The sequence below is a fragment of the Peromyscus californicus genome, unplaced genomic scaffold (genome assembly GCF_007827085.1).
Source record: "Peromyscus californicus insignis strain IS unplaced genomic scaffold, ASM782708v3 Scaffold_18__1_contigs__length_77618521, whole genome shotgun sequence".
In the NCBI taxonomy this organism is placed as follows: Eukaryota; Metazoa; Chordata; class Mammalia; order Rodentia; family Cricetidae; genus Peromyscus; species Peromyscus californicus.
In genome coordinates, this window is record NW_026294480.1 from 9,627,058 (window position 1) to 9,649,506 (window position 22,449).

At 38.0% G+C, this 22,449-nt stretch overlaps 1 protein-coding gene across 7 annotated transcripts in view; it reads right to left on the minus strand.

The window, feature by feature from the left end:
* The window catches only part of Ctnnd2 (catenin delta 2), an 863,700-nt gene that overhangs the window by 704,511 nt on the left and 136,740 nt on the right, over positions 1-22,449 (minus strand). For all 7 annotated transcript variants that reach the window (XM_052743025.1, XM_052743021.1, XM_052743024.1 and 4 more), the window contains one exon: positions 3,834-3,970. In XM_052743025.1, the coding sequence (XP_052598985.1) occupies positions 3,834-3,892 (59 nt within the window). In that variant the 5' untranslated portion in view covers positions 3,893-3,970. Of the gene's footprint in view, positions 1-3,833; positions 3,971-22,449 lie in introns of those variants that run through there.

Consider the following 22,449-nt stretch of genomic DNA (forward strand, 5'->3'; position numbering starts at 1 on the left):
TTTTACACTCAAATTTCCCCTGTAAAGTCTAATTTCTCCTATACTCCCAATGAACACAGTATATTCACACTTCTTCCAAAGTAATCACACACCAGAATCAGTATAATCACAGGCAACATTTTTATCTTTTCCTTCTAACTTCTCTGGAATATCACAAACATGTAAATTTTAAATAATATATTTTTTATTAATTTCTATTCAATATCTGTTGAACATATTCCTTCTCCTCCTCCAAACTTCCCTCAGATTCTCACCATTCCCTACCCACCCAACTTCAATTCTTTTTATTTTTTTAATCCCAGTTTATTCTCTTGTTTTAAAGACAAGTACCACCATCATATACCATTTCCTTATACAATGTCTCATCATTTTGTTTTTAAATGCTACTTATATAGTTCCAACTCATGTTTATTAATGATTACATTATTTACAGAAGGGATTTGTCATCATTTCCACTTTTTGCTAGCCAATATTCTTCTATATTTTTTGTCACCCCAAATAAGCATCATATTAAATATCCATATATATATGGATATATCTGAAGTTTTAGAAGATACGTCCAAACTTGCAAGGATTCAGTACTCTTACCGGGTATTTAAAATGTCACTTCCAATGCCAGTGCACACAAACAGATCATTTGACCAAGGAAAACATACAGCAACTCACTTCCTTTTTTGGAATAAAAAAATGAGGATTTCCCTAAACCTTAACCATTAGCTAGAATAAAATATTAGTAGTTTTTTACACTGGTATACTTGACAGAAACAAATGAGAATTGGTTTGTATTTAAAATTCAACATTCACAATGCATGCATCCAAAGGTAAATACATAGCCATGCTTGTTTACATTTTCTCCAGTGAATTTCATGCTTATGTTCTCCTTAGTGTTCTAGTCTTTTCTGTTCTTTTTTTTCTTCAACATCAAGAGTTATATTATATTTATCAATTTTTGTTACACTGTGGCATATATTTCCTCTTGGGTATTTTTCTACTTTTAACCAAATAATTTTTATTTTCATTTTGTGTATGAATGGTTTGCTTGCCTATATATATGTACACCATATGCCTGGTACCTGCAGACATCAGAAGTGGGCGTCAGAACTAGACCTGCAGAGACCACTGTGAACTGCTATATGAGTGCTGAGAATGGAACCCAGATCCTCTGAAATGAACAGCCAGTGTTCTTAACCACTGAGCCATCTCTCAACCCAATTTTATACTTTTTAATGTATAATTTACTTTCTATTGTTAATACTCCACTGCCTCACATCCTACACATTCCCTAATAATTTGTCTTTTCTGCCTAAAAGTCACCATTATCTTATCTCAACTATCTCCCCCAATTTTTTCAGATATGCTTATTTTTCATGTTTATGGCTATAGTATTCTCTTAGGCATTTTTCTATATATTATAAAGCAATAACTTTAATTTTATTTGAGATGTTCACACTGGTATCATTCAAGTGCTCCTCTGGACTAAACTGAAATACTAACAAGAGAGGAATCGGGCTCCAACTGACATCGGAACCTGTTATAAGCCCTTCATTATGTCCTACTCAGATAAGTCTTTCTATTTCCATGCACTTGATACCACTGTGATTAGTTTGTTTGGCGAAGTGGATTCTATCTTTCTTTCAACCTTCAAATATTCATACATCTATGTGATCTTAAAAATACTGTTTGTCTACAAAAATAACCAGATAGACGACACTGGCTACAACTGTCTAAACTTGGGCAGGGTATATGACTCAGTATAGTGATTTCCTAGCATGCAAGAAACCCTGGATTCAATCACCAGAATCTCATAAGCCAAGTATGTTCATACATACTTGTAATTCTAGCCCTTGTAAAGTAAAGGCTGGAGAATCAGAAATTCAAAGTCAATTTCTTTAGACACATAATGAGTTTAAGCCAGACTGGGTTACATGAGACTATATCAAAACAACAATTAAACAACTGTCTAACTTTATGTGTCTCTTTGGGAGATGGCAATAGTGTGATGACCTGAAGTTTCTCTACACAGGGCCTTGACTTGGCATGCCTTTTCACTCACTCTAAGCTATACTACTGGGTCCCACAATAAAACACTGTATTTGTCATTAGACAAGTCTTACAATTTTCTTGTTAAATGTTCACCCCCCATTTTATATTTTATCAGTGTCTCAGGAAGACTTCCAGATCAAACCCAAAGAAGACCAGGGTAGTTAAACTGTCGTGAGGAAGTACCTTGAGTTCCAGGACTGGCACAAACCCCCCGCTGGGCTCCCATGGCCAATCTTCCTTAGAATGATCAGAAATAGGATCTTCACTAGCAAACTCATGGAGCAGCACAAGCTGCTACTTAACATCTTCCCACTCTAGACTATCAAATCGATCTACTCAGCTCTCCCTGTAGACCTATTAAGCTGCACACTTCCTGAAGCGGGGCCTGGGGTGGGGGCAACGTCTGATGGTACCATTGATCTTTCCTGTCAATGGCATCCCCTACAGCTTTACTAACAGACTGACATGCGGGCTTCCTACACTTATCTAATCAGCCCCACTTATTAAACATTATCCTCTGCAACCTTTCAGTTTGCATACAGACCAGTGACTATTCTTAACTGCCCCGCCTTCGGGCTGTGCTCCGCCACACTGTTCCTGCTGTTAGTTGTGTCTCTTTTCTGCAATGCTTTTGCTAAGCCAGCATCATGGAATAAAACAACTCACACCCAAAAGAAAGAGGGATAAGGCCCATAGAGACTAGGGTGTGAAGGAGCAGAGAGGCAAAATCCTGGGCAACAAAATATAATTGAACAAAAGAAATTAGTCTAATGTTCTACAACATCACAGGGTAACTAAAGTCTGCAAGAATTCATTGCTGACTTCAAAACAACTGGAAGAAAATAGCTTGAAATCATTTCACGGGTAGAAATGCTTATTATCCCATCTATAGATTATACAGCACATGTTTCAAGTTATAATGCTGTATCCTCTAAATAAGTACAAAAGTTACATGTCAACTACATTTTGTTTTTAATTAAGAATCCTGCTTTATTCCCTAGACTATGATCAGAAGAAAATACGAGTCTCCATCCAGATTTCTGTAATCATTTAGCATCCTTGATTTACAAGAAACATAGTTTTCATGAAACAGTTTCTTTTTAAGTCTCAGACTTGAATTTTATTTATTTATCCATTTTTATAGTGATGTCATATCTGAGAAATCAATCAGATTTTGATGACTTTGACAGGGAAAGTTGTAGAATTTTTCCTGTATTGTAATTAATATGTTTTCTATGATGAATTCTATTGATGTTCCTTAAACTCTCAGGTATTTATTTTTCCACACAATCTTTAATAGACCAGTGTAATCCAGTTACCCCCGCCAAAAAAAATGACTAACCATGAAAAGTAAATAAATAAATAAACACCAGGAAGTTTATTTTCCCTTCACCTACTGAGATACTACTCAACTATTATCAATATATTCTCAATCTTTAGCTTTTCAGATAATTGTTGACGGTTTATTAGCCAATATTTTGGCATACCAACTATTTGACCTGAAACCTCCAATAACAATAAATGTCAAGTTAATCAACATATCTTCCAAAAATTATCTCCATAAAAGTGTTCTCTTCCTTATGGAATATGTTAGATTATGTTTATAAGAAAAGCCACCTAAACCACAAGTAACAGCATGAAGTCAAAAACAGTTGTAACCATATTTTAGTATTATTTATCTAATGAGCACTAACATGGCATTATGCTCAAACAATGTAACCATCAATGTTCCACCAAAGAAGCAATTTTTACATGCCCCCATGAGTGAGACATCACTGGAATGCTCCTACCTGTTCTTTGACGGAGGCGAGGATGGCAGAGGTGGTCTCTGTCTCAGAGCCGTCCCCATTGGAGGTGTTTAAGCCTGGGCTCAAGGAGCTGGTCTTCTCTGAGGCTGAAGAAGGCTGGTCTGGGACAGGCATAGCTCCTGTAACACAAGAGGACACGCTCAGACCAGCTGGACATCATTGCAAACAGACACAGCTACAAGGTCTACAGTTGGAGGAACGAAAGTTACAGGCTGTCCCAACTCGTGGGACATAACTCTCTAACAAGGAGCAGTGAAGTCAAACAGAATGTCACTCTGTAAAAAACCCAACCAAGTCTGAGGCCTTTGTGCCCTTTCATCTTTTATGTGGGACAGTAAATGGTGATAAGGTAGAAGCAAGATAATTAGGATGAAAAAAAGGTATAAAACATTGAGTCGAAGAATCTAGTCTACTTACAGACTGACATGTGCCTTACACAAACACACTACTCGACTGGTATGTTTTCAAGATAATCTATAATCCCCTTTATAAGAAAACTCACACAATGTAAATGACCAATTATTAACAATAACTAAAGGGATACCCCAAAAGAAGTTTGGTTGGTACTGTGAGATACAGAAAACAGCTGGTTCTTCCCCCAAATAGTTAAGTTCATACCCTGACAGAGAGCAGACAACACCTCTTTAAAACCAGCAGGGACCTTTTTTTTCTAGTTTATTTTGTTCAAGCTTAAGAAATAAATCAGAAACTCAACTCACGTTAATACCAATGCAAAATGGACACACTGGTCCAAGCTAAAAACTAGATTCTCCAAGGTTATTTTTGTTCCATTATATATTGGTCAAACTCACACAGATTCAAATTCTTTTTACATCTTTAGGTAATGGCATGAAGTGGTGGGGCCTCTGGTAATTGATTAGGCTATTAAGTAAAAATTCTCATGAGTATGTTGGTGCTATGATAACGTGGCCCAGAAGGGACCCTTCCCTCTCCCACCACAGGAAAACATAGTGAAAAGAATCATCTATGAGCTAGGACGTGGGGCCTCACCAGACACTGACTCTGCTGTGCCTTGAACTTGGGCTTCTTGAGTCTCTGTAACTATGAGAAACGACGATGATGATGATAATAATGATGTGTGTGTGTGTGTGTGTGTGTGTATGTGTGTGTGTGTGTGTGTTTTAACAGTGCTGAGGATTGATCCCAGGGTCTTTTACAAAGCAGGCAAGCGCTCCATCACTGGCAGCCTGAATGGATTAAGACAAAGACTGCTCTGTCAGGCATATATCTCCTCTAGCAAGGATCTTTAACACAGAGACCACCAGAAGACTAACACAAAGTTTAACCACAGCATCCCAATAAAAGGCTAAGGAAAAGTAAAAGTTATTTTCATACCAACACAACAGTATTGCATGTTCCTCTGGGACCAGTGCTGTTCACATATCCAAAGGTATTTTTTAGGACCCCATTCTGAGTATCCTAGCTTTGATACTGAGGCAGAATTCCTACAGATGCTCTTATTCTATATTATGTGTTACAGTTGTTTAATAATATTGGATTATAAATACCTGAGAAAGCCCACTTAAGCCCCACTTGACCCAAAATATATAATAAAAATGTGTCATTCAAATCCTCACTGTCAACCAACCAACTCCTGAAGTAAGTTACTTATAATATCATTTGGGAGAACAGGCTAGCATTGGAAAATAAGCCCATTGTAAACAGAACACATGAGCGTGTTTAGGAGAAACATTAACAAGACAGAATTTTATGGTGATATTTTATTTGTACTGAAATGTGATTTTATTTGTATGTTAATAAATAAAGTTGCCTGGGGGTCAGAGCTAAAAGCAAGCCATAGCAGAGCTGGGCGTTCATGGTGCATGCCTTTAATCCCAGCACTTGGTAGGCAGAGCTAGGTAGATCTCTGTGTGGTCAGGGATACAGCCAGCATTGGAGACACGCCTTTAATCTCAATAGCAACCATAGAAAATCTGGAGGTCTGTACAAACAGGCAGTGACGAGGCAGTCATGTGGTTGGGTTTACAACCAATGAGAAGGCAGAACAGAAAGTCTATATAAAGACAAACACACAGGAAGTAGGTCTCTCTTGGCTGAAGTGGCTAGCTGCAGCAGACGGGTAAGGCTCTTAGCTCTGATCTCTTGGCTTTCTTCTTTGCATTGGTTCTGTGTTTCTTATTTTAATAAGATGGTTGGTTACATCTACAGAATTTGAATACACAATATCATCAGCACAAATACGACTAGGGGAAATGCAGCTATAGCTGACATGTTCAAGATGTCTGTTCAAAAGGATGGAAACCAACAGAATGGATGCTACCTAAATGACTATGGTGGGGTGTTGTGAAGATCACCCGAAACGTATCTATCTATGCATTTATATCACTTTCCTGTGTGCTCTCCTTTTCTGACCAAGTCTCTTGATTATGTAGGATGTAGACATTTAGGTCAACAGATGCATCCAGGTAAAGTAGTAAGACCTCTGGCCTTAGAATTGGGAGATGCTTCAGAGAGGAAGGAGGCAGCAACACAGAAGAGTAAGAAAGAAAATGTCACATCTGAGAGACCCACTTCTGACCCTGACACTGGACCCTCCACCAGTGCCCATGCAGGCGGCTTCCACAGAATTACACAGAAGCACTGAACTCTGAGAAAGTTGGAGCCTTGCATACTTTAACTCACTATTCTAAATTTTATGCTCTCTAAACTTCATTCAATCCCCATTAATTCAGGTCCAAGGCTAGTGTTACCATCAGTGTATCTTCTGGGAGAGAAACTGTCTGAGGTCTCAAAATTACTAAGAAGCATAAGTGGGGCAGAACTCAGCTTTTCTGTCTTGGCATTCCTACTTTAGTACCTTTTGATATGTCTACTTCTCACAACCTGGAATGCATCAGAAATGCCAGTCTATCAACAAAGTTTTATAGAACGCATTTCTTAAAAGTATAGCAGTGTCCTATCTGAATAAAATATGATGCTTAGTAGGCATTCAACTAAGTCTTACCCTTTGATATTTGATCCAAATAGCATAAGAGATATATAGTGTTGTTTATCCAACCCCCCTTTCCTATCATTCTTCTATAGCAGGAGCAGGAAGCAAAGTGAAATATTCAAGGTTTATCCCACCATGCAGAGCAGCTGTTACCTGAGGCAACTTCCACACCTAAATGAAAATGACTCATAATAACTTCTGCACTAGAATGTATACAGACTATTGTAACTTTACCATTGGTCACTACTATGCCCAAGAAGCAAAGACTATCAACACTTGCTCCCAAACTTCTTATCTTGTGGTATACAAAGAAGAGACAAAGGAAATGTGGAAAAACCTGCCAGATCCAAGACTTGAACTGCCTCAGAAGGGACTGAGGGAGGGAAGGAGGGAAGGAGGGAAGAAGGGAGGGAGGGAGGGAGGGAGGAAAGCTTGAGTAAATCTACCATTCTAGATACAGAAATATATTTACTTTAATGAAGATGTGACTACCCGATTTTTATACAATTCATTCTATATAACGAAAATAAAATTAATGTAGAGGTTGTATTGTTCAGCAATATCTCCTGACTAGTTTCTATTATCCATAAAAAGTACAGTATGGTTTAATTATGCAATGAATGCTTAATATTTGGTAAACTTACATGTGTGGTGATATTGTGTTCCCCAATGTATTGTGCACCTTAATAAATTTATCTGGGGTCAGAGAACGGAACAGCCACTAGATATAGAGACCAGAAAATGGTGGCACACATGCCTTTAATCTTAGTATTCCAAAGGCAGAAATCCATCTGGATCTCTGTGAGTTCAAAGCTACACTGGAAACAGCCAGGCATGGTGACAAACGCCTTTAATCCCAGGAAGTGATAGCAGGAAGCAGAAAGGTGTATAAGGCGTGAGAACCAAGAACTAGAGCCTGGTTAAGCTTTTAGGCTTTTAGCAGCAGTTCAACTGAGATCCATTTGGATGAGGACACAGAGACTTCCAGTCTTAGGAAACAGGATCAGCTGAGGAGTTGGCGAGGTGAGGCTGGCTGTGGCTTGCTCTGTTTCTCTGATCTTTCAGCATTCACCCCAATACCTGGCTCCAGGTTGTTTTCATTAACAAGAAATTTTAAGATTCGTGCTACATAGATATTTCAAAATTGACTTACCTAATGCTTTTGTGTAATGTCTGTCTCATTTTGGAATTTATGACATTTTTTTCAATACACAAATTCCTAGAGGTAAAAATGTGGGAAGGAATGTTGCATTAGTTGTTTTCAAGTGCTCAGTAGCCTGTAGCTTTGCCCTGTAACTACTTATATTGATGAATAAAAGGTATTATTAATGACGCACACAAAGTTGTATGGATGGGTCTGATAAACACTCCATAGTTGAGTCTTGGATGCAATCCTAATATGCATCCTAAACAGGAGAGTTTGTGAGAAGCTGTTACATTTGGACATAATTGGAAAAAAGAATTTTCAGGAAGGAAGGGAGGCAAGTCTAGGTGATTTTGGAGCTCTATTCTTAGCAACTGGCTCTGCCAGGATGTCCAGACTGGGTAGAACAGACTCTGGCAGGGAACACCTTGTCTACAAACCTTCAGTTGAAAATTCTTCTGCCCATTTTAATGTTAGTCAGCCCTCCATGTGTACAGAAAAATACCTGAGATAATTAACGTACATAAAAAATTATTTAGCTCACAATTCTTGAAGTTTAAGCCCCAAACTAAGTGAACTATTGATTTTAGGTCCCTGGTTCAAGAGCCATAGTCAAAGCATGGCAGAGCTAAGTGCTCACTGTTGTGGGAAAATATTTTTGTACACTGTAAAGATGTGCCTCTGCCTAAGGCATCTTCTGATTGGTTCAATAAAGAGATGAATGGCCAATAGCTAGGCAGGAGAGAACAGACGGCATTTCTAGGGGAGAGAGAGGAATTGGAGATGAATCTAGGTACATGAGAGATGCCAGAAAGACTATGAAGAAGTTGGACATAAAGTACAGAGCAGAGATAACTGAGCCTCATGATAGAATGTAGATTAACAGAAACAGGTTAATTTTTTGTTACAAGAGTTAGTTGGGAAAAGGCCTAAGCTAAGGTCAAGCTTTCATAATTAATAAGTCTCCATGTTGTTATTTGCAGGCTGGTCGTCCTACAAAGGAAAGTCTGACTATAGCTCACCTCACAAGCTTGGAAAGAAGAAGAGGAAGAGCACACATTCTACTCCATCAATAACACACTGACTTCCCATTAGGCACCACTTCCTAAAAGTTCCACACGAGGGCCACCCTGGAGAGCAAAACTTTCCCAGTTGAACCTTTAGAAACACTTGAGATCCAACATACAGTATAAGGTGGCATTCCCTACATGAAACCTTCAAACCCACATGAACCCTCCATGGTCCTTGTTTGCTGCTAAGACCTGTGCAACTGAATGCTCAGCCAGAAACCATACTTTTTTTTTTAAATCAGAATGAAAAACAGATGGTTCTAAACACTGTATATCAAGTCTGCATGTTTCTCACATTTTACTTTTCATGAAAAAGTGTATTTTACCTTCTACTTTATTAATGGTAAGGATGTCTATATACCTTCTGACATTCTCATCTCTACCTTTAACCCATGACTTCAACTCTATAAAAGCTTTTATTACTCCCCTGGACTCCTCACACTAAACTAGAATACCCTAGGCTGCCATAGTGTAGAACAGCCTCCTGATGACAATGCCCTCCAGGTTGTATGCTCTAAAACAAAAACACACTGTCAACAGAATAACTCTTAGTTTTACTTCCATCACTTAGTGTCACTTTCATAATGTATCACTCATATCAAATTAATACTAAATAATGAAGTACTACAAGTATTCCTATTTAAATATATATGGATACAAGTAGCTTAATGTCTAAAGTTTAATATGTTTCAATGTTTGATTTTATATTGTTTTACCTCAAATTTTAACAGTTCAAAGACTTTAAGAATAAGCATCAACATTTTTATGAAAAGTAAGCTATATAGAATCCATGGCTAGTACAGATTAGTACCAAAACATTAACATTGAATTTCTCCTTTGTGTGGTCACTGTGGACACTCAAGCTGAATCTTAAATTTGTAAGTAATATACCATTACCAGGGGGGAGTCAGAGCACCATCTTCTGTTAAAAGTGTTCTGCACGCAAAAATACATCTATCCTTTTTTCTGTCCTTTAAAAGAGAAATTTAAAATCACTGCTCATTATAATATAAGCAGAATACTAGTTAATCACTGTCAGAGCTGAATAATTAGGATAAAAATGTGATCTATCTTGATCTGTGTTCAATATACCACACCTAGCTCAGTAGCTATTATACAGCAGCCAGTTAATATCTGTTGAGTTAATGTATGAACTATTAGAGTAAAATCAATAATGGCTGCTTACTAGAGCATATAACATAAGCAAAGTGGGCTTTTTGTTGGAGGCATTTCTCTGTACAGTTCTTGAGTGATTTATTTTGACTTAGGAAAGATTTTCAGAAATCCTAAGGCTAGTTGAAGGCCTTTGCCTCAGTGGATTCCCAACAGTCATGAATCCTGAGCATTTGGATACTAAGGTACAACCATCAATCAAGCAGGCTTCTGGGACTTGATACATGAAAATAGCAACTTTGAAAAGGAATCTGAAAAAAAAAAAACGTATGCAACATAGCATTAGAGGATGAAAAATATCAGCATTGAACTATATTCAGAATACAGAACAGCAAGATCCATAGAAGGCAAAGCTAGGAAGTGGAGAAATGGACACTTCTACACAAGAAACTGAAGTGAGACATAGCATATAAAGTCAGCCAAACAGCTACAACTTGTTACTGCCTTGGGACTTGTGATGGCAGCAAAGGGGGAACTGTTGGAATGAATGTTGGGTGTAGTCAGAAATTTTCCTGTGTCCCGGCTGGCCAGCAGTCAGGACGAATCTCTCCCACTCACATTCCCCAAGCAAACACACAGAGGCTTATATTAATTATAATTGCTCAGCCATTAGCTCAGGCTTATTACTGATTAGCTCTTACACTTAAATTAACTCATAATTCTTATCTATATTTAGCCATGTGGCTTGGTACCTTTTCTCAGTTCTGCCTTCACATCTTGCTTCCTGTGTCTGGTTGGCGACTCCTGACTCAGCTCTCCTCTTCCCAAAATTCTCCTCTCTGCTTGTCCTGCCTATACTTCCTGCCTGGCTACTGGCCAATCAGCATTTTATTTATCAATCAATCAGAGCAACACTCATTCACAGCATACAGAATGATATCCCACAGCAGTTGAGTTCATTCATTCATATGACAAACAATGTATAAATATTCTACCTGTGTGTCAGAGACATTAGAATGATGGAAAGCTAACCATAGCTTGAAGAGTCAATGGACACATTCTTTATCATTGCATGGACTGTTTATTGATCATCAAGGAAAGTGGAACCAAAGTGAGAATCACCACAGACTTAAGGTCTGTTGTATTCTTCTTCTTAGGGACATACATTCCATCTGCAGGTCAAAGGGAAGCACCTGTGGAGGCTACAACAGGAAAAGGCAGATATGCACAACCACATTCTAGAGCAGTGAGGGTTGTGAGAGAGGAAGACCCCTCCTTCTCTTTCCTGAGTGTTGCACAGTCCTCTTCCTTTTAAGTGGGAGATCAGTTATTTCCATGTTGTCCGAGGGCATTTGTCAACCATGTATCCAAAAATATGTTGTAGGTGAGCCAGGCTCACCCCAAAACTTGTTCCACTTGAGCTTCCATCCTGAGATGCCAAGACTAACCCCAAAATTAGAGTAGAGCCAACCAACAGGGAAAGTTCACTATGACAGCTGACAGCTTCCTTTGGTGCAATCATGATCCTAAGAATCTACGTCTCTGGAGAAAAGGCAAAAGAAGGTAGAAGGTTGATTGACTAGGAGTAGAAAAATCAAGTATGACAAGGAAGAAAGGACAAGAATAGATACATTAAGTGAGATGAGAGGATCAGAGAAAATGAGCCCCTGGACTGGGATTTGAGACACATCAGGATGACTCTCAAAATACTAATAGGAAAGGAAATTGGAATCAGAGGATTTTTTAAAGTATAGTCACAACCATGAGTTTGTTAATGGTTGTGGATTTATAGTGTTAGAAAACTACCCATTTGTAACTATCTGTCTATGTCATCACTAGTGACATGAGTTAGACACTCAACAGTGTGGGGTTCCAGTACATAGTCCACAGAGACTTAAATCCAGACCTTTACATGAGCTGTTGTAAGCAGTACAACCTCCTGTTTCATGTCACCAAATTCTGCCTACACTTCACTCTGGGAAAGCCAAACTCATCTGAGGCTGGATATGCAAATAATGACCTGGAAGTTTATTGTGAACAGAACCCTGACATTCACACAGGTCATTTCCTGTTATCTCCTCCCTGGGAATCCTACAGACACCAAGCTCACGACAGTTTCTTATCTCTGAACAGAGCAGTAACAAAAATCACCCTGAGTCACCCATCTCCCTGTAGCACTGCCTCCTACAATAACAACGTTTACAATGAGAGTCAATTTTCTCTGCCAATCATCTGGTCATCACATTCTGCTTTCTTTGTTTCACTGAACACCAACACTTGAAACACAGCCTCCCATTTTATCTGAGACAGAAGTGTATTTTAAATTATCACCCAATGACACATAAATACTATTCTGTTTCCTTCAATTTCATTAAAAAAAAAAATGCTTAGATTAGTGCCAGTGAGATGGCTCAGCAGGTAAATATGGTTGATGCGAATCCTCAAAGTCTGTTCAATCCTGGGACCCACATACTGGAAGAGAGAACAAACTCCTGCAGGCTGCCCTCAACATCTACATGAACATTGTGGTGCACATGCCTTGTCCCCCCTATAAATAAATGTCATTTAAAACAGTACTCCCTTCTAAACTGATTGAAGTAGAGTAGGCAAGAAACCACTGGTATAAAGTGTGAAGTCTGGCTAGGGGAGGCAGTGGTCCTGGCCTGAACTATGCTTCTTTCTCAATTTTTGTCTTGTTTTACTTACCCTAGCAGTCCTACATACACCTCCTTGGTACAGATGCAAGCTTTGTGTAGTTCCATACACATCATTTTGTATTATTTATTTTACTTTGTGTGTGTGTGTGTGTGTGTGTGTGTGTGTGTGTGTGTGTGTGCCATTTGTGTAAATATAGGCATATGCATGCCCTAGAATGTATGTGTTCAGAGGAAAACTTCCTGAAGATGGTCCTCTCCTTCCACCATATAAGTCCCATGGAAGAAACACGTGTCATCGGGCACTTTCACCCACACACTCATCACCACAGCATACCTTATTACACTGAGTCTTCCCTACATAGAATTATTCTGCATGTATTAATCATCACTAAGATGATTACTTCTCTTTGCTCATTCTCCTATGTATTTTTTTTCTTTCTGTTGCCTTTCTGGACAACTCCAGACGACATGACTCACTTCCTCCTCAGTGTTACCTTGATGTCCGAGCTCTCCTCCAGCACTGCATTTATCACTGTGAGATCTAATGATCTAGCTGCTGCTGCTGCTTCTTCTTTTTATAAAAAAGATCATTTAATGTTTTTTTTAAATTGGGACAGTACTTGATACAGTTATGGTCCCCTTCTCCTTTAAGCTATTTGGATGGATTTTTGTGTCACTTGCAACTAAAAGTGCTACTAAATCAATGATGCACTTAGATTTATGGAAACAGTATAAATTTACATTTTATGTCTCCTAATTAGGTCATGGACTCTTTGAGCTCAGAACTGAGTCTCATTCATATTTATGACCTCAGTGCCTAGAATCGTGCCCTGTAAAGTCCTGAAATGATTAGTGCTTATTGAATATGTCAAAATAGGAATAGAGTTAAAATTCATCATCAGCTTTATTTTAAAATGTCAAGGAATTTTATACCCAAAACACTGATTGTCGTATAAATGTCCTATAAATTTTCCATGTTTGTGAACTTGACAAACTAATGAGTTTGGACAATACACATAATATTAAAACACTCAAACACTGTACTGTATTTTTGCCAACCACAGAGCTGCTTTTGCCCCCAATTAAGACAGGAATGTCTAAGTGAAAGTGATGATAATAATAAAGCAACATTTTAGGTAAAAATTAGATCTGTCTCCCTCTGGAACCAATAAGCACACTCATTCCCCCAAAGGACACAAAATGCATTTCCCAAGCTGACCAATGGGTTTCCTAAGCTACAGAGACACTTCTCATCATGACAAAGAAATAAAAGTATGGGATTCTAGAATAAAAACTAATTGATGTACAATAGAAAATTAGTAAGACAACATTAAGATTTTGACTCTCTATATAATGGGAGGTTCTCTCAGGCTAGTTGAGTATGATTTTAGCTGAAAATTGAAAGAAAAGGTAAAAAGCTCACCACACAGTGCACTTCACACAATGTATGTCCAGATAGACTACCACTGCCTCAGAGTGCTGAGGATTTCCCTGCTTAGCTGCTGCGGCCTAAAGTCACACCTAATACTAGAGTCTGAGAAGGAAAAGGGCATGCCTTCCAAAGCACTCTCTTTTACCATATTTCAAATCAGTACATAGATTTCCACTCTATTCCCATACTCAATTATAGATTTGCATGATGAAATCTCAGTTTCAAAAGTATGTTCTATGATGTGCAGCCGCCAGCCCTCAAAAAATTAACTGCTGTGAACTCTCAGTTCTGATTGCCACTATCCATTAACTGGAAAGTCCCCAATGCAGGCCCCATACTGGTCAACAACATGCTCTTATTATGTCATATTTGAAAGTTTCCACTGAAATTACAGCAATTTTCCCTTCACGTTGATCACGAATATACATGCGATTCTTCGCGATTTCTCAGGATGCTGGAAGCCACTTGTCCCACATGGCTCTCAGTGAGCTTCCCGGGTCAGAATTCACACTGTGAGTAAATACTCACTGTCAGAGAACATACTCATCTCATTCCAATGGAGAGAGAGCGCGGTGGTGTTCCTATTAATGCTACACAACTTACGTTGCTGTGATTGGCTTGGAATGCTTTTTCAAAAAACATTCCTTTAGCTCTTCCGAGAGGACAAAAGAAAAGCTGACTGAAAACAATGGCTGGAAAATAAATTTACACTCCTTTTTTACTCACGGACAGGAAATGTCTAAATCTGGAGTTACATGTCTCACTCACTACAGCACACAACTGCAAGAAAAAATAAAGTGAGTTTTGGTAAAAAAAAAAAAAAGTGTTGCCTCTAAACCATAAACTATATGAAGACTTTGCATTCCATGAAAATTTCCACATATCTATATAATGCACCATAATAGTTTATACTCTTTGCTCCCCTCCAAAGTCCTCTCAGGCTCTCCCCATCACATCTCCCTCCCAACTTCATGCCCTTTTATAATTATTAATTAATTAAATCCACTAAATTCAGTAAGTGTTCCCCTCTGTTTGTGGGTATGTTGTCATCCATGTTTTATTGTTCTCTAAAAGTTGCAAAATGAGGAAACTTTATGTGTGTCTGAAAATCCATGTATGTGTGTATGTGTGTATGCATATCCATTAAATATGATATTTTAGATGTTAAGTATCATACTGTATGATCAATAGGTAACTTTAAATTGAAAAATAGTTGGATGTTATGGGAAAGTCATTAATCCTATTTTTGAAATCTGTTCATCTTCTAATTTTTCAATTTGCAAATATCATTATTGCTATCATCAGTTACAGAATTTATATACAATTTCCCCTTTTCTCAAAAATAAGAATCTTACTTATTGGCTCCATTCTTCAATTCCCTCAGTCTTTATCTTACTACCGTTTATTATGAGGCACTGTCTAAATGACACAGATAATTAGATAAAGAGGTTCATAGAACCTGGATAGGAAGGGTCCTGTATGGGGTCTATAACATGAGATGAGGGGTGGGACTCTACAGGCATGTTTCCCAACCTAGAGATGCTAGACACCTCCTCATCATTTGAAGTTTTTATGAACATCCATTACAAATCCATGATGTATTAACTCATCTCACCATTTGGTAATTGAATGCTATTTGTCCCCTAGGCCTGGAGGTTGGGCCTAAATTTCCATTACTAAAGTCACATAGCTGTTTCCTCTGATACTCAACTCCCATCTTGAATCTACTTAGGGGACCACCAAGAGTTATCTCACTAGCACAAAGCACAGTATGCCTGAAAGGGGCTTCTTAGGAATGACATAAGATGTTCTTGTCACCCTTAGACTCAGGAATTTACAAGGCTTTTTAAGTGTTCTTGGTCCAGAGATTGATGATGAAGGCCAAGTTTGTATCATTTTATATAACAATGTAAACAGCAAACATTAAATTGCAATGTGATGACCAAATACCATCACATTGTATCACAATATTTCAGACTCCTATTTATTCATAGACACATCCTTATGCTGCCCATGGAAGCATAGGTTTACTTTTGAGAACAATGTTCCCTTTTGTTTCCTTATTTCAATTTACTATTTCCTAAAAAAGATTAACATCAGTGGAGAACCTCTAGGAAAACACCAACTATAATGCTGCATGCTAGTAAGGACTACATACAGCTGGGATCGCAACACTAATTGTACATTTTTCATTGCAAGGTTTGGGTTTCTTAGGAATTTAGACAAAGAGTTCTTCCTGAAGCTCACTGCTGTCCTGCATGCTTTAGACACTGTCCAATACAGTGACAACTGACACCTCAACCCTGTTTAGAACTTAGAGCATTGTTGCCTCTTTAAAGATGGGGTGTGATCAAGTTTGCCTTTCACTTCTATATTCATTTTACGTGATAATGTGTCCACAAAATATTCTCTTACACTCATTTGGAAAAATGTGATAATTTAAAAATATGTTGACAAATCCTTTGATATTGTTGTTTTCAGTCTCCAAAATGTAATTCACCTCCCCTGAGAAGAGGCAAGATTTGATGACTCTTTCAAAAAGAAGTGGTAAAAGGGGTGATGCCAGATTGTGACAATGAATTATAAAAACTATTGTGATTTCTGTCCATGTTGTTTGCTCATAGAACAAGCTGTGCCCCTTGAGAGAAAGCTCAAATGTCCCCTTGAAGAAGTACATGTAAGTAGAAAGCAGTCTCCTCCAACAAGGGCCAAGGACAAGATACCTACAAGCCATAATGTTATAAGAGGCCTATAGTGGAAAATCTCGCTAGTGCTCTTAGGATGGCAGACTCCTGATTGATGTCCTCACAGACACAGTATTAGAAATATAAATCCATAGACATGTCCCTAAGCTGCTACCAAATTCCTGGGTCACAGAAGTAAAGATAAGTATTAGTTTGTTAGATTCATGGGCAATGTGTTCTGTACCAACAAATGAACAATAGTGAGATGACTGTCAATCTTCATGTGCTTGAGAGTTCAATGCCAAAGCTAACATTATTGTGATAGCCTTTTAGAGAGACCCATGTAGAATGAACCACAAACAAGCTAAGCAGACCCTCGTCCTTCATCCTCAAGATCTACTCCAGACAACTGCTTAGAGTTTATGATTTGTCATAAGTTAATTCTTGCTTTGTTTATTTTATTAAGTGTATTTTATTTTTTAATTAAAATTTCATTTCCCATTTCCCTCTCCTTTCTCCAACCTCTTCTATACTGCCCTCAAGCTCAAGTACACGGCCTCTTCTTCTTTAATTATTATTGCTATAACACACACACATACACACATACACACATACACACACACACACACACACACACACACACACACACACTATAATCCACTGAGTCCATTTAGTGTTGCTTATATGTATGTGATTTTAGGGCTGACCACTTGGTATTGGATAACCAATCGAGGGTCATATCCCTGGGGAAGACTACTTCCTCTCTCAGCAGTAGTTAACTGCTTTTAGCTCTTCATCAAGGGCTGAGGACCCCTGGCATTTCCCACATCCATGTTGGCATCACAAACTCATCATTTCCAATAGGCAACTGTCTTTAAATAAAACCAAGAGTACTGAGAAAACAGTGAGAACAATGTATTAATAATTAGTTATGAAGACGACTTTACAAGACATTTTATTTGTGTCTGCTTAGAGATTTGAGTGAACAGTGCACACATTTACAAAGTAAGTATTTCATATTATTGCTAAATTTATAATGCTATTTTTGGACATCCTGTTAACTTGCATGAATCTATTCCATAATTTTCATAAAATATGCATAAAACAGTGGTCTCTTTTATGTGAATAGTGATGGGGACAAAATGTTTTAATATCCTAAGATGATCTAATCTCATTCATATACTGCACCTCAATTAAAAAAAAAAAACAGATCCTTATGCATCACAGTTTGAGCTGCTCCCCCTTGGTGAATGCCCATAATAACCCTCAATTTCCCAGCTAAGGCTGCCACTAAGCTTCCAGGGATGCATTTTCTAAAAGTATTTTTGTGAGATTTTCTTGGAAGTTCTCTTCACTTCTTGTTATGTGTTCAAGTGGAAACCAGTCACCAGACACATAAGATCCATTTTTTCTACTGGTCCCTTGCAGGTCTTGGTCTAAAAGAACTACATTCTTTCCCAACACAAGATGGTGTGAAATTGTATCTGCTCTCTGGTTTTCTTTGTATAGTTCTAACTAGAAAAATAGTTTATTAAAAAAGTCTTGATATTGGGACTTGCTTTGGTCAATAAATTATCAGTGACTATGTACACATTTGTTAATTAATTTATCTATTATTTTTGTCCTCTGAAGGATAGAATCCAGGGCGATTACTGAGCTACATCCCTACTCCTTTTGTAGTTTTTCACTTTGAGACAGTCTAGCTAAGTTACTCAAACTGGCCTTGAACTCACTGTAGCCAAAGGCTGAACTTGAACTCAGCCTCTTGAGAAGCTAGATATAAATTACAAATTATACTGTGGTACAAATTACACTGGCAAATTGACCCATGGAATATGCACTTTTGGAGCTGACTTGGGAGCCTGGAAGCTCCGCTTTCTTGGATTATTTTGTCTCCCTAGCTCTGTAACAGAGGAAAAGAAGAAAAGCAAAGAGCCATGGCTATCAAAAGTACTGAATATGTGGGACCAGCTAGAAGGTGAGCTTTTTCCAACTGTGATCACTGTTATTTTCCCCATGGGATAGAAATGTCCATCTTGGAAACAAGAAGCAGGAAGCTCCTCTCTGGGGAGATCATCATCTGCTCTGCCCCATCTGGAAAATCTCTCAGTCAAGAACCCAAGAAGGTATGTTTCAGAAGGGACTCCACAGTCACATATGCTGGATGCTATAAGTGCCTTATTTGATGATTCTACTGGATGTGTATTCTTTTGCCTTTGCTCGTTACATGAGAGTAGACTCATATGAACCCAAAAGCATGGCTTCTTTTCCATGTTATGAAACATGGAACTTCATGCCTTCTCTGACAGACCTGGTGGAGTACATATAATTCAACACCAGAGCATGAATCTTCATTCTGTGTTTTCCCTTGCTCTGGGAGCTCCTGCACATTGTGTATGGGTGGCAGAGGCACAACATTTAAAGAGTGACTATGAGAAACCAAGGTTTTATTCAACCCCACTAGAAACATCACCTGGGATAGCAAACAGACATTGCTGAGAGAAAGCCAGTGGGGTCTTGAGACTCTGTTATTCCACCATTCCCAGCCCAGACTGACTGACTGACAGACCATCCAGAGGTCCCCAGGAAGCCTCCTTACAAAGACCCCTCAGGAAAAAAGACATGGGAATATGAATTGCTTTTAAAGACCAATTTTATTCTTCATTTTCCTTTGTTCTCTTTTGCTTAAGGCTTGGAAACCAGTGGCTGCAATTTGTGGCAGACTAAGGAGTTGAAAGTGATCAGGTTTAATTACCATACCACTGGGAAATATACTTGCATGTCCCACTGTAATTGGCAGAGCAGGCAATGATCTCTATTCAAGGCTTATGTCTGTTTCAAAACTGTTCTCATTATTAAACTTTGGAAATTATGAAGTTCTTGACTAGGCATTATAAATTATTATTAAGTTGATTCTAAGTTTAAAAAATCTGTTAGATAGCATTTATGCCATCCTACATGTTAAGATATAATCAATAGTTACTGATAAATGAACTATAATCACACACAGTATATTACACCGAATTTAAATTGTGATATAAATGATGCATTTGTAGAGGTGAAGACATGTTTCTAAATAAAACAAGAATGCGTTTTCCAAAATCTTTATGAGACAAAATTCAGGCCACATGGGTACTCACCTCATCTGAACAGACAATTAAAGCAACACTCCTTTAATGTATATGCAAACCCTCTACTTGGGGCAATAACCAAAGGCAAATTCAAAGACCATTTACTAAGCATGTTGCTGGTGAGTTTGCAGCTCACCAACACTAATGTTCTTCCCACGACTCAACTTTCTGAGGTAATGCTAGCTCTATGCATCAACATTGTTATACCCTAATTCATGAGAACAATCCATAAAAGGAAAGCAAATTATTAGTGAAGATTTTCAAATGTACACTACCAACTTGAGTTAACAACATGAAGCTGTTTCTGGGGTACAGGAAATCAAGCACTTGCCATGTCTATGAATAGGATGCTGTTTACCCTGTGATGCACAGACTGTGCCTATCTATTCTGACTCTCACACCAAAGTACAAAACACTAATGACTCTATTTCATCAACGCAAAAAATAAGACTCAAGAAAAATGAAATGTATATCATCTCAGCATGTGGTCAACAGCAGTCTAGTATTTTGCATTAAATTTTTGGTTATTCTGCATCATTATTGATGCTTCAGTGTGATAATTCAACTTTCTTCACTATGTGTGTGTATATATGATCATGTCTGTGCAGGTGTGCATATACATGTGTGTATATAGATGGGGGTCAAAAGGACAGCCTCAAAATTCATCCTAAGGGAAGCCATCCACCTCTTGAGATAGTCCTTCTTTGACTCTTAGCAATTCCACTAAATTGGGTGGTCAACATGACCCAGTGATCTTCCTGTCTCTGTCTCCTTAGCAAAATGATATAAAGTCTGCCTCAGTATGTCTGTCACTTTTTTAAAAAATCAGGGTTTTGGGTTGGAAATTGAATGCAGGTACTTACAATTGCAAGGCAAGCATTTAGCAGATAGAGCTATCTTTGGGGTCACAAATACCATAATTCTTTTATATTACGCATCCTACTTTAAAACTATACTCATTTCTTTTAAGTTTCAAGTGTTTTTGGGTTTTTGTTTTTGTTTTTTGTTTTCTTGCCATACCTAGGACCAAAACCAAGGCGTTGCAATATTAGGTAAGTACTCTTCAATGGAATTACAATACTAGATTTTTTTTCCATTAGAGCTTCATTAAATTATCTGGTCTTGACTCTGTATACCCGAGGCAGGCCTCATACTTGAAATCTATCAGCCCCAGTGTCCCATGTAGCTGGAATTATAGGCATGGGCCAGGAGGTCACTGTGTGTGTATATGTGTGTGTATATGTGTGTGTGTGTGTGTGTGTGTGTGTGTGTGTGTGTGTGTGTAGATGCACCCTTAAGATTTTAATTGTTTTTGAGAACCTGAGAGAGGATGCTACAATCTTAACCACTAAGATATCAGCTACCTTTTAAATAAAATTCTAACTGACAAACAATATGGTACATATTTTATACGCTAGACTAGTATATTATCACCTATGTTAGCACTGTGGAATGATTTGAAAAAGATAATTAGTAAATTTCTCAGTCTGCTTATTTTTGAGATGCAAACATTGGGAATATAACATGCATTATAGTTATAGTCACTGTCCTGGCCAATGAATCCCTCCAGTGTATCCCTCTGTTTACCTGAAACTTTGAGTCCTACAGCCAACGCTTTAGCTTTTCTTATCTGTCTCCCCTCAGAGTCTGGTAACCTGGGAGCGAGAAAATCTCCCCAGTGTTTGTGAAGTCCATCGAAGACTCCAAAGGCAAATGTCCACAAAGTGATTAGAAAAGCAGGTTTTCGACATATGCCAATTGTTTTATGTAATAATGTCACATTCTAAATCATTGAGGAGTGAAAAAGTTTATTCAAGATTATTTATTCAAAACACAATAATAATAATCAGCATTTTAAAGTTCATTTGTACCTTTAAAATCTGTCTTTTTCAAGTACTGTATAATGACTCAGCCTTTGGGGGAACTCCCACGGCCAACAGGTTTCCAATTTTCTATTACTTTCCCTCCCTATGTGTGCTTCACAGGATCATAATATTGAATAAAATGTCAAATATTATGACATGTAGTTGCAATAAAATTATTCAATTACAAGTGTTCTAAAATGTTTATGCAAACTTAAAACAAAGAAGTATAACACTTAGGAAAATTGTGGCACTACTGCTGATCCCAAACAATTGCTTTTTGGTGGGGAACCACTTATCTTTCTGTATGGAACAAAACTTTAGAATGATGTCTTTCTTGTAGTGAGAGGCCCAAGAGTTAGTGAGATTAACTAGTTTCTATCTTCTGTCTCTATCTTGTAGATAAACTTTTCATATCTCTAAAGAAGACTGGTAAACAAAGTTTTAATCAATAGCAGTATTATTTCTGAAAGAGCGAAGGGACAGCTTTGCATCCTTTCCAGTGTGAAAGCCTCTTTAACCTGTGCATGC